General features: G+C 38.2%; 1 protein-coding gene across 6 annotated transcripts in view; it reads right to left on the reverse strand.

Annotated features, from left to right (window-relative positions):
* The window catches only part of Vps8 (VPS8 subunit of CORVET complex), a 201850-nt gene that overhangs the window by 20730 nt on the left and 167347 nt on the right, over positions 1–13773 (reverse strand). For all 6 annotated transcript variants that reach the window (XM_010624234.3, XM_010624232.3, XM_010624233.3 and 3 more), the window contains one exon: positions 2148–2201. In XM_010624234.3, coding sequence (XP_010622536.1) covers positions 2148–2201 — 54 coding nt within the window. The remainder of the gene's footprint in view (positions 1–2147; positions 2202–13773) is intronic.

The raw sequence follows: 13773 nt of genomic DNA on the forward strand, positions 1-13773 counted from the left end.
AGAGCAAAGGGTAGGACACTAGCCAAGCTGGGAATACTGGCTGAGCCGGCAACAATGTTTCAGTTGCTTTTCTCCTAGTTATCATTGCCAGAAACCTCTTCTCTCCTCAGTTCCCATCAACAACCACAGTTCTGCGGGATCTCTTTCATCATCCCCTCATTCATGCATTCAAGAACAACTGAGTGACCGCCTCCTTCTGTACTTGGACAGACAACAGCAAGCAAAACTGATGTGGTTCCTGCTCTCAGGAGGCACTTGATGTAATGAGAAACGTAGCTAATATTGAACTGATCTCTTCCATCCATTAACATAGCCCAGGGTAAGGAACTTTTTTCTTGCCTGGACAACTGACTTATTTTTCAAATTAGCCCTTTTTGCCTTTACGCTTACCTTTAGTGGAAATCCTTATCCACAACATAAAAAGCAAACTTCACAGACTGGGGCTCTCTGTGATCTGGAGCCCCATTCATCTCTCGACAGACCTCCTCACGCTTTTATACCTAGGACACACAGAGCCTGTCTGTGCTGCACTCACCCCTGCACTGAGCTGCATTCACCACATCTGCCTGGGCGACCGTGAAGGACCGATCAAGCTCTCCCTCCTCTGGGAAGCCCTCACTGACCTCCTGCACTGGCACAGGCATCTGTTACTGTACACACATCAGGAATTACAGGTACCATTAACAGCCTGACAATAAACACGTGCTATTTAGACTGGCTTCAACTTGGGCGGTCAGTGGCCCTAATTAAGAATCCTTGTTTCAGGAGTGGCCAACTAAAGCCCTATAGTTCTTCATTTGTTGACCAATACTTAAGTTTTTGCAAATTAGCTCAAAAAACTCTTTTAATTCATTCAATTAGTGGCACAATCAGTATTGTGTATATTAGAAATGAATTCTCATTGATTAAAAGATATTCAAGATATGTAGATTGGATAAATACTTTAGAGATTGTCCTGACTCTTGTACAGAAAGGGCTCAAGTCCCCACTTGATCACTCAGGCACTGAGGATGCCACCTGGGGCCACCAACTCCACCCTGCACCACTCTCAACAGAGGCCCAAACCCATGGGGCCACCAGATCTTGGAACTCTAAGACCATAAATAAACAAAGATTTTTTCATAAGTAGCCCACAGCACGCATGCACTGGAGTAACGTGAAGCTGAGGAATGTGGGCTCCTCACATTACGGTGTGATGGCTCTGAATGGCAGTAACCACGGCCTCAGTCTTGTCTGTCCTTGCTGCCTTGACAAGAGTGCAAGAGATTTTCGTGTACAGCATGTTACAGGGCTGGCTATTCAGACAACATATTTTGTTTTGATCCTCTGCTTGTGAAAAAAGTCTCAGGGGATTCTACAGGCAGAGAAAAGGGACCTATTTTGGCACACAGCTTTGAAGCTAAAACCCGCTGTTAGTCAACAAGGCCAGCAAGTTGTTATTTTTGTTCTACAGTCCTTTGCTGACACGGATGCTGGCTGAAACTGCAAAAAAAATAGGAAAGGAAGAAAATGTTTTAACTATCAGTGAAGGAAAAATGGTAAGAGAAAACACAGAAATATCAGTCTGTTTACGAGATCTGGCAGCAGTGTTGCAGCTGAGAGAAATGGATTTCAGCGGTTCTCCTGATGTGAGCACTGCTCACATGAAGGACTCTTAGCCTGTCTACACCGCAGAGTTTACAGGAAGGAACTGAAGTAGCCAGATGGAGGGTTTGGTCCACAGGTATTTACGGACTTCTTACATAGCATGTGCTGAAGTATTTGTATCTCTGGCTGGGCGTTTTAGACATAGCTATCCAGAGGGAAAGTACATTATTAAAAAAGATGCTATCATTTTCCCTTAGAATACCTCTCACTGGCACCAGGATGCAATCAATACCTGGTACAGAGGATGGGAATTCTAGAATACTGACAGTCCTCAGTTGCCAGGAGACTGGTGCTGCTGGGCTCCAAACCCCACTTGGCTTCTCTGGAACAACCAAGCAGTCCTGGCAACATGTCATTAAAGCATCCAATCAGAATGAACTTCTGACAGTATTAAGATGATTAAATATTTTTGCCATTTTGAGATTGTTCAAGTGAGGAGAGTAAATACACAGAAGGAGGAAATGGCTTTGCTTTATTTTTAAAAAAACTTTAAAACTCACCTTCTTAGAAGCAGGATCCCCTTTGGATGGATGGCAGGATGGAGACAGTTTTACCTGGGAAAAAAAGGGCAAAAAAAAATTTCAGTATCTTTTTAGATATACCGAGGTTTTTTTGATCCACATTTAAATAATTCAACTAGGCTTGAGGTGTAGCTCACTGGCACAGTACTTGCTAAGCATGTGTGAGGCTCAGGGTTTGATTTCCAGCACTGCAAAAAAACAAAACAAAACACAACAAACAAAAATACTAAATTGGTATAGGTGATAGAAACATTTTCAAAGGAACATGAGTAGATCTATGTTCAGTTCCCTCACAGTTTTCATAGAGATTAAGAAGTCAGTAGTTTGCCAAGACAAAAATATGATTACAGTAATAAAAATGGAAGAGGTGGTCCAAGCTGGGTTTTTTTTTTTTTTTTTTTCGTAATAAAAATGGAAGAGGTGGGCCAAGCTGGGTTTTTTTTTTTTTTTTTTTCGTAATAAAAATGGAAGAGGTGGGCCAAGCTGGGTTTTTTTTTTTTTTTTTTTCGTAATAAAAATGGAAGAGGTGGGCCAAGCTGGGTTTTTTTTTTTTTTTTTTTCGTAATAAAAATGGAAGAGGTGGGCCAAGCTGGGTTTTTTTTTTTTTTTTTTTCGTAATAAAAATGGAAGAGGTGGGCCAAGCTGGGTTTTTTTTTTTTTTTTTTTCGTAATAAAAATGGAAGAGGTGGGCCAAGCTGGGTTTTTTTTTTTTTTGTTATTGTTGTTGTTTTTGGTACCAGGGATTGAACTAAGGTCCTTGGGCTTGCAAGGCAGGCGATGGAACCACTGAGCCAAATCCCTGGCCCCAAGCTGGTTTTAATCAAATGGTACAGAACTGAACAGATACAGAGCCTTGGTGGTACTCTGAACAACTCAGGCAAAAGTAAGCAATGGGCAGCATTTCTTGCTGAGGTAAGAAGGAATGGACTCTTGATACAATAATATGGATGAATCTCAGATAATTATGCTGAGAGAAAGAAGTTAGACAAAATGTATAAATATTTTATAGCATCATTTATCCAAAATTCTAGAAAATGCAAACTAATATACTGTGACAAAAAGCTAATCTGTGGTTGCCAGGGAACTGAGAAAATTTTTGGTGGTAATGGATAGGGCCATTATCTTGAATATGGAGATAGATTCATGGATAGGTAAGTACATTTGTCAAATTTGTACTCTTTATTTATGGTTTATATTAATCACCATATTACCTCAAAAAGCATTTTAAGAAATTTGTAAGATGCAGCTAAAACAGTGATTAGACAGAAATTTATGACTGTATGTGCTATCTTGGAAAACAGGAAAGAGTCTGTGTTTCCAACTTAAGAAACTAGAAAAAGACTAAAATAAGACCAAACTAAGTAGAAGAAAGGAAATGAAAATTAGAAGTCAATGCATTAGAAATCAAAACAGAAAACACTAACAAATCCAAAAGGTAGTTCTTGAAAAAGACGAGGAAAATTGATAACAAATTAAATGCAAAGGACACATTTTTTTAAAAAACAAAATTTACAAAATGAACCCAAGATGATATAAAAAATTATAAACAGCTTTTATCTATTAAACAAACTAAATTTTTCATAAACTATCTTTCCACAATAAAAATTCCAAGTTCACATAGTTTCAGTAGTGAATTCTTGCCAGTATTAGTATATAGACTAATATATGAAATTAGAATATCTACTTATTAATTTACACAGAAAAATATAATTAGGACTATAAGTAATTCAATAGCTACTATCTGTCTAGAAGAATGGAGAAGAAATCTAAGTACTTGGAGAGCAAATGCACTCAAGGTCTCAGGCCTCTCCCAACTCTGAAGTATAAAAGTATAAAAGCCTACAGTGTAGAAGATGAAGATGTTTCCCATCACGGTCACACTGCCATTCAAATAGGACCAGGCTTTTCTGCTTTTCCCCTCTGACTTTAAGAAAAAATTTCAGAAAACATACCTCAGCTCAAAGATCAAAACTGCTGGCTGTCCAGACTGCCCTTTCAGATTTGGCAGGTCTGCAAAAATTAAACTTGACAGTCCTTGCTGTAACATACTGTGTGACATTAATACTCTGGAATTCACTCCAGATGTATGATGTAGCTTGCAAAAAGTGATCCAATTTTAACTCCTGCTATGCTCTTTTTGAAAGGGGAGAAAATAGATTTCCAAAGCAAAGTAGATATTTAAGCTTTAAAAAATGACCTCATGAAAGAATCTGCAGATGTTTAAAAACAAGCCAAGAACTAGATGTGGTGGTGGACAATTTATCTGAGAAGGCTGTTCTCTGGAGATTAAGTCAGAGTGTTTGATGTGGCAACAGGAATGGTTCAGCATCCCTCCTGAAAGGGCTTATTTTTCATTTAACAGGATTCCTTCTGGAAATGCCTCAGGCAGTGTAGTTTAAAAGAGACACTTTAAATCCAGGTGTATAGACACCAGGTCTGGGGAAATGGAAGATATATGGAGCTTAATAGTGCTGAACTTTGGTGATCTTTGTTAATAAAATGATTCCTGACTTAAGCAATCTGAGCAGAAGTTTAAAAACAACCTTCCTTAGCAATCAATTTGCTTTCCTTTATTTAAAGAAACAGCCTTGTTATGTATATTAGTTTCACCATTCAATTCAATTTTTTTTTTCTTTTCTTTCCCATACGGGGAATCGAACTCAGGACCTGTGCTTGCCAGGCAGGTATGGTGCCACTGAGCTACATCCCCAGCCCTCATTCAATATTTTTCTACAATATAATTCTGCATAGCTACAAAGCAGTTCATTCATTGTGTAAAACATGCTATAACTAATTTAACCAAATGTGAGCTATTGGGGCATTTTGGTAGTTTTCTATTTTTTTTTTTTTAACTATTAAAAACGTTAGCATAAGCATCCTGGTATACAATACTTGGTACACAAACTTAAATATTTCCACTGGACAGATTCTTATAAGTCCTTGCTTCAAAGGAGTGTAAACATCTAACAATACCTATTACTAAGTTTTCTTTTAACAAGATGGGTCCAAAAACTTTTCCTATAATTCTAAAATCAAAGAAGTTACAAAACCAAAAGGATTGCTTTGAAAAACAAAGCAAAACAACTAAACTTCTGGCAGAAAAACCTAAACTGAGCTGCACGCGTTGAGGCTACATACAGTGCAGTCTTTATCTATCTCACAGGAGCATATGGTTATGAGATGTTGCCTGAGCCCAGGCTGGGACTGTTATGCAATATACAATGCACCACGTTACCTTTCTTTTAGCACTTCAAAGGTGCCACTTTATTGTCCAGTGGCCTCCATTTTCTAAAAATGAGAAGTCAGCCATCACTCCTGTTGTTTTATCTTTGGTTCTTTTAAAGAACTGTGTGTTTGGTTTCAGCAGGTTCACTATGACTATCAAGTGATTGGATGTGGTTTTTGTATTTAATTTGCTAGACTTTTTGAATCTATGGGTTAATGTTTTCACCAAATTTGGGAAAATACCAGACATTATTAGGTCCAATTTCTCCAGACTACATTCGTTCTTTTCCCCTCATTTCTGGAATTTTAAATACATACATGACTGCACATGTACACATGTGTGCACACACACACACTCCACATATCAAGCTTCTTGCTATTACTCCACAGGTCCCCAAAGGCTGTACATTTTAATCTTTTTTGTCTCTTTGTCTCAGTTACAATAATTTCTACTGAACTTAGGGGTAATATTTTTTCTCTGTTAATAATACTGACATCTAAGGAAAATCTCATTTTAGATTTTTATTAGCTCTAGAATTTGCACTTGGTTTTATTTCAGTTTCTACTCCCATGCTGACAGTTCCTCGTGTATTCAATTATTTTTTCCTCTGACTCCTTTAATATCTTATTCCACCGTAAAGTCTTGAACTGCCAATTCAAACATCTGGGTCATTTACCGGTCTGCTTGTACTAATGCTTCTTCTGTTGATTACAGTTCCACTTTCTGTCTTCTTCCTCTTGATCATATGATAGTTTGAATACTGGCTGTACTGGAGAAGATTTAGTTTAGCCCTTGGTCTTGGAGCAATCCTTGATCCTAAACTGTGGTTCTTTAGCAGTTGCAACACAAAATTTGAGGTATGTATCAATCTCTCTAGTACAGCAGTATTTACAGTGAACACTCAGTGCTAGGTAGCTTCAAATATCTGCTCAGTTCTTTCATCCTCCTGAAGTTGTTTTCTCTTGAGTTTCTTGGAGCAGAGTGTTGGATTTAGAAATCTGTAAAGAGAATTTGAGGCTCCACCTTCTTGACATTCTTCCTTCTGAAGCTCCCCTTTCAAATTACAGATGCTTTGGTAGCCTTAAACTTTGACTTCTGTGTTTTCATCCTAGCAAAAAAATTACTTTCTGCTCAAGCTTTTTACAATACTCTAAGGTAAACCAACAAGTGCGCTAGGAAAAAGCTGGTGAACTGCAGAGCATCTCCAGTTTGCTTCCATTCATTCAAACTTTGTATTCCCTACAGTTTCTGCCTACTACTTTCTTGTTTGCTGCTAAACAGTTTTAAAAAAATTATTATTTCCAAGAACTTATAATTGTTAATGGCAGAAGGGGTCATCCAATATGCGTCCCTCTGCCATTATGGAACAGAAACACTATTACATGTCTTCAAATCTGTTTTCCATACTCCCTCCACTGCTGTTTTAGGACTTTCACCTAAATGTGTATTTGGCATGTGAAGTTATTCCAAAGCTCACTTATGCTATTCATTTTTTTCTCTGAGTTGAGAGAAATTACTATTGCTATATAATCAAGTTCACCTATCATTCCTACTGCAATGCTCATTCTGCTGTGAATCCTTATCTGGTATATTCATTTCAGAAATAGAGCTTTAATCTCTAGACATCCTAGTGGGTTTTTTAACTTTCATCTCTAGTCAACATGTTCACTCTGTCTTCTAGTTTCTTGAACAAATAACTTTAAATGTCCTTGTCTACTAATTCTACCATTGGTGTCACATGCAGGCTATTTCAAAGGATTATCTTTCCTCCTTATGAGTTAAGATTTTCCTGCTTTGCATGCCTGGTAATTTTTTATCAAATGCCCAACATTGTGAATTCTATCTTATTGGGTATTGAAAATATTTTTTATTTCTTAGTGTATCTTTTAGCTTTGTTCTGGGATGTTTAAATACTTGAAAATGGTTTGATCTTTTTAGGTTTTGCTTTTAAGCTTTGTTCATGGGATGAAAATAGCAGTTAGTCAAGGGTTAATCCCCTCTTCCCCACTGGGGCTAAGACCTTGTTTAGTTCTCTCTGTCCATGTGAATTTGGGATACTATTCCATCTTATCATTTTGAGTGGTTCTCTATCTGACCTCACAAAGTTTTCTCACACAAATGGGTCAGCACTCACCTTACTCTGTTATAACTGGCCTTCTGTGTTTTCTCTCTCCTCTCTCTCTCCTCTTACACTCTATGTGATTCTCTCCTCTCTAATACTGTGTGTCATGTGAACTTCAGCTACCTTAGTTTTACTGCATTCCTAGCTTTATCTCGTTGACTCAGAGAGTCGGCTGGACTCTGACTCAATTCCCTCTTTCTGAGACATGGCTTGGAAACATTCTCCAGGCAATAATTTAAGTATAATTCTAGGGTTTACATTGCTTATTTCTTTGTTTCTCAGGGGTCACTATCTTTCATTGCCTGATGTCCAATGTCTTCAGAATTATTTTATGTATTTTGTTCATTACCCCCTCCAAAAATATCTCCCTTTATTACCTTTCTAAAATTAAAAAAAATTCTGAAGTATATCTGGCCAACAAATACGCATTCTGACTAGTAGTGCATAAACGCGCCTGTCCCTCAAATCCTTCTTATTCTGTTGCTATAATAGACTACCATAGATGAGGCAAATTATAAGCAAGCAAAATTTATTTGGCTCACAGTTCTAGAAGTTAGGAGGCCAAGTGGGAGGGACCACGTATGGTGAGGACTTTCTTGCTGTGTCACGGCACAGTGGAGGAAATCATGTAGGCAGAGCAAGCGCAAGTGGTAATTTAGCTCTTTTCCTCTTCTTATAAAGCCCTGATCCTATGGTGGGAACCCTACCTCATGATCTGTCTAACTCTGATCACCTCAAAGTCCTCTTCCAAATTCCATCAACATATGAACCTGGGAATTAAGCTGCCAAGACATGAACATTCAAACTGCAACACTTACAAATATAAATACAAATGTATTTTAAAATATGTACCAGTTTAATATTAATTTTTAAAATTTTTCCAATTTAGTTAAAATGTGTTGTTATTTTAATGTACCTTTCTTTGTTCACTGGTAAAACTAAGGTATTTTTAACATTGTCTTTGGTCAACAGAAATTTTTTATAGCCTCAGCTTATATTAATATCAAAGCCTAAGTTCTACATAAAGACTAAAAACACTTTCTTGGTAGTAACGTCACCTTTAGGTGTTTTGGACACAAGCCTTTTTGTATCACAGGCTGGTACAGAAATCTGTAGAACATTAGGTGTCTGTTTCACACTTTTGGAAAAGATATAAGCACTGGGCAGATAAGACAGAAGTGCTGCCTATTTACTTTCCACAGAAGTCAGTGGACTGTGACACTCCCTTTGTTTTAAACCCTTCTAAGAATGAAAACCGGACTCTTTACTCAGACTTTACCTACCTATTGCTTCAACCTTGTTTTTTGCCGTTTTCCCTTTTAGTCACTATGTGCTCTAAACCCTGATTTTCTTCTTCTTCTGGGGTCTCGCTGGGTCACCCAGCTGGTCTCCTCTGCCTTAGCCTCCTGAGTATCTGGGATAACAGGTGCAAGCCACCATGCTGGCTCAGCAACAAAATCTTTTTTCAGTTTCTTAAATAAGTCGCTTCTCTCCTCAGATCCTTTGTGCTTGTTATTCTTTCTTGCATGAAATGTTTTCACATGGCTCGAACCTTTTTACCATTTGGGTATATGCAATATTCCCTGGCCATCTGATCCAAAGTAGGTTTCCCTCATCTCACTCTCTCCAGTATAATCTGTTCTTTCCCCTGAAATCAACACTGTATCACAATTCAAAAACTATATCTGACATAATGGTTGCTTAATTAATTATTGTTTAGCTCCCTTACTGAAGGGTAAGCTAAGCAATAGTTAGAATTATGTTTTGTTGTTGTTTTTCATCAGTGCATGCTCAGTACGGTACCAAGAACAGGGTTTGGCCCAAGGTAGGTGTACATTAAATATTGGCTGAAGAAATTAATCATTTAGTACTAGAGTAGTTTTCCAAAATTACTGGAAAATAGACAAAAGTCTGCTCAAAAAGTTTCATTTATAGAATATTAATATTCTGTAGAATATTAATAGAATATTATGACTAGTGAACATAAATAACTATCACTTATGGAATAACTACTTTGAAGTTGTAAATACTCTCCTCTCTCACTATTTGTAAGTTTGCCTTCAATGACAAAATATTTTCTTTGATAACTTTAAAAACCAAAGAATAAAACCAACACCAAGCATTGGGGACAAAAATCAACTAATCTATTTCTCTCCTTTTGTGATGGTTAAAGAGTGAGTGGGCAGTTATGTGTGCATTTCCAGTTATCTTCCTCAGATATTTACACACAAAAACACAAAAAATGCTCTGATGTCAATGCTCCTGGCTCTCCACTGGTAAAAGCTAATTTGGAGCAATATACTGTATTAAGATTTTCCTAGTGAATGTTAAAATACTTTTGCTTTTGGAAGCTTATAAGAAATATCAACTTGAATCCTTCTAGTACCTAACAATGTGGCCACTTTTATCTGCTCTCAAGAACTTAAAATGATGTCAACAATGTTTAAATTGTAATCTGGTAATTCTTAAGTGTTCCTTGAATCTATATCAAGTTGCCTACTGACCAAAATTGTTTTCTCTTAAAATTTAATAGCAAATTAATTTATTTTAATTTTTATGAGGGCCAATGAAGATGATTATTTGCTACTGTGATTTTAGTAAAGGAATAACAGAAGATGAAAAATGTCATCTAAGTAACATTTGATGAGAAAATATAATAGAACCTTGAATGCTTCAGCTGAAATTAGTTTCTATTGTGTATATCATCTGTGGGTAATATGCAGAGGAAGCAAAAAGAGAATCGGATAGACTTGCCAGGTCTATTCTGGAGTCTTGAAAGTTTCAGACTGAGTTGCTGTAAGCCTAGGGGGTTGTGGGGGAGAAAAGGAAGGAAAGTCACCTGGGACATTTCTCCTATTTATAAAAAATTTAAGTCTTTGTTTCAAGGAAACAACTCCCATTATAACTGGTAAACATGTTGGTTGGCAACTGATATGTTAGTTGTAGTTGTAATATTGACTAGTGATGAAAAAGGAAGTGAGATGGGAAAGGCAAAAGGACTTCATCTGCTAAGACCTCGGTTCCGTGGATAAATGCTGCAACATGTTGAGGTTGAATCAGAAACTGATGAAGTAAAAAGGCTATTATTGTAAGTCTTGGAAAAAGATGAAATAAAAAGCTATTTGAAAGAAAAATCATGTTACAAAGCCAGAGAGAGGCTTCAAATGTGTTCCCTATCTTCTGGGTATAGTGGGAACAGCTGACTGGCCATGTCAGCTGGACTTCTGAGTCACTGAGGGCCTCCTTGGAGTCCCCTCTTTGTGCTGGGCAGGATCCTAATAGTACTGATAGATTTTCGAAGGAAATTAAGAGCAAAGAAATGCTTTCATGGTATAAAGTTTAACAAAAGCCATCATACTACAGAACTTATATTTTCATTTTAAATTTTCTAATAATTGAAATGTGAATGATTCACACACTGGTGAGACATCTTAATTAGCATTGCCAATATGGCACAGATATGATTTAAAAATCAGCTTTACCAGGTTTTAATAAAGCCAGAATGACAAAAACAGTACAAGTTGATAGCAGGAAAACTGCGAGTCCTATGAATTTGTGTGCAAGTATTGACCCTCTATAGTTCATTCTGTCTTTCCGCCTGTCTGTCCGTCCAACCCCTGCCTTACTTCCTCTTTCTCTCCCTCTCTCCCTCTCTTTCTCTCTGCTTGCCTAGTGGAGCTTGAACCTAGGGCCTTGCACATGCCAGGCAAGTGCTCTACCACTAAGCTACACCCCCAGCCCTTTACAGAAAGGCAATAGAAGTAGAATGGTTAAACACTAGAAAAGAAGAACAAAACCGAAGGATTCACACAACCTTATTTTCTATAAAGCTACAATCCTGGAGAAAAGACTGATATATAGATCAGTGGAACAGAATACAGAGTTTAGAAATAAACCCAAATACACATGATAAATTGATTTTTGAATAGGGTAAAAGGCAATTAGGTGGGCATGTACAGCCTCTATAAGAATTAACTCAAAATAGATCAGTGGTGGCTGGGGTGAGGGTTAAAGAGGGAAGTTGACCACTAAGAGATACGGGAGGCTTTTGAAGGAGGTAATAACAGTGCCCTATACCCTGACTGTGGAGGGGTGGTCAAAATTCACAGGAGGTGAATTTTATGATTTATAAATTATTTTTTAAGAAGGGAAAAAGTCTGCCTTAGAGCTGGGTTACAGCTATGAAGAAAGAAAAAATATCTAGTTGGTAATATTCAGGCAATAAAACCTAAGTAATTATAAGTTAGTTATTGAATGGAACACACCTGAGAAAGATAAAATACTAAAGAGTTCCCAAATGTGATGCCTTGAGTATCCACATTTAAAAAAGTTCACCTACCTGCATTTGGATTTAATCTAGAATATGCTGGAAATCACAGGACTGCTTTTCATTTCCTGAGTGCAAATAAAGAAGTGCTTTTGATGATTAATTACCAAAATTTTCAGTCTAGAAACCACACTGCCTATCTTGTAAGTCCTGCAGTCATCTCTAATTCCAGCAATGAGTTCTCTGTCTTACTCCCAAATCTGTTGTTTATTGCTATCTTAGCAAAGAATATCACCACCCGTGCAGTTGCTTAGTAAAGAAATCAGGGCGCCGTTTTTGACTCCTCCCTTGGTCTTTCCTCTTTCACTGAACAAATGAATTTATCAAGTTATGATGATCCTATTTCCTACACACATCATCTCTGCTGTGAGTCAGGAGGCAGCATGGAAGTAGGAGTTAAACCTGGCTGGGCCTGGAGGTTGGGAGTGGTACCAGATGAGGCAAGCGAGGTAAAAGGGACCAGGACCATGTTAATTACTGGATGTCTGTGCTCATCCAGACACACCTCCAGCATGTTCTCCAATCCTACTTCCACCATTCCAGTATCAGTTACCACTTCTCCTCTCCGAAGACCTCAACAGTCCCTGCTCTCCCTAGATCCATTCTCATTTCCATTTCAGTTCATTTTTCTGCATTGCATTAGAGCGTTCTTTTAAATGTACTGTGCTATTCTGAAAAATAAAACAAGAGATTCTGATAAGATCCTATCACCGCTTCCTTAAAACCTTTCCATGTCTTCCTCATTCTTTTAGCACAAAATCAAAATAATTAATGAGGTTCCTGCTTTCCTCCCACGCCTCCTCTTGTGCACTCTTTTGCCCTCTAGACTGGTCATGCTCAACTTCTTGTTCCGTGCTGCTTGCTGCTTCAGAGCAGTGACCCTCCTTGTTGCACAGGCTGCTCCATCTGTTGGCAACACTCTTTTGCCCACTCTTGCATTTAACCTTGATTTGCTCACTCCTTTTTTCTTTCAGGGGCAGCTAACATGAAACTTCCAGAAAGCCTTCCATGACCCCTCAGGTCTGGTTTGGGCAAACTCACTCTGCACTCTTACAGCACGGTTCATCTGTAAGTACTTGCAGTGTAATAAAAAATATATATATATACTTGGCCCTGGTCCCAGGTTCCTGGCACAGAGCTCTTAAAGCCCTTGGAATCTCCTCAGTGATGAGTCTTTTTGTTTTGTTTTGAAATGAGATGACTGGTGGCTAGGGACCCTTAGGCAGCTTTCAGGATAAGAGCTGGCTGCCAGAAGGACCAAGAAGCCATGAGCAGAGGTTTCAGACTTACAGCCCCATCCCTGACCTGAGTAGGGAGAAGGGCTGGAGACTGAGTTCAGTCACAATGATTCGATCAAACATGGATACATAATGAAACGTCTACGTAAGGGGGTCCGGGTTGGTGGAGACACTGACAGTGCCAGGAAGGTATGGGTCCTGAGAGGGAATGGAATCTCTGCTACTCCTCATGCCCATCTGAGCCTTTCCTATGGGCCGCTTTCATTTGCTGCTCCTACGCTGCACCGTTTATAGTAAATTGTAAATGTACATAAGTACTTTCCTGAGTTCTGTGAGTTATACTAGTGAATTATCAAGTATGAGGGGGTCCTAGCGGCCCCTGAATTTGTAGTTGGGCTTGGCAAAAGTGGCACCACATTTGTGAATGTTATCTAACATGAGGGTAGTCTTATGGGACTGAACCCATATAGCATGAAATGTCTAACTCCAGGTAGTTAGTTTGACAATTGAATTGTTGGACACTCACTTGGTGTTCAGAAAATTGACAGAAATAGTTTCAGAATTAGTGCTGGAAAAGACATCACACATTTGGAGTCAGAAAGAACTTGGGAGTACCATATTCAACACCTATGTACAATTTCACTGACTGTAAGTTCTATGTGTTTATCTTGGCTACCATTACAACCCCAGCA

The sequence above is a fragment of the Fukomys damarensis genome, unplaced genomic scaffold (genome assembly GCF_012274545.1).
Source record: "Fukomys damarensis isolate Sample0158 unplaced genomic scaffold, DMR_v1.0_HiC HiC_scaffold_12, whole genome shotgun sequence".
Classification (NCBI taxonomy): Eukaryota; Metazoa; Chordata; class Mammalia; order Rodentia; family Bathyergidae; genus Fukomys; species Fukomys damarensis.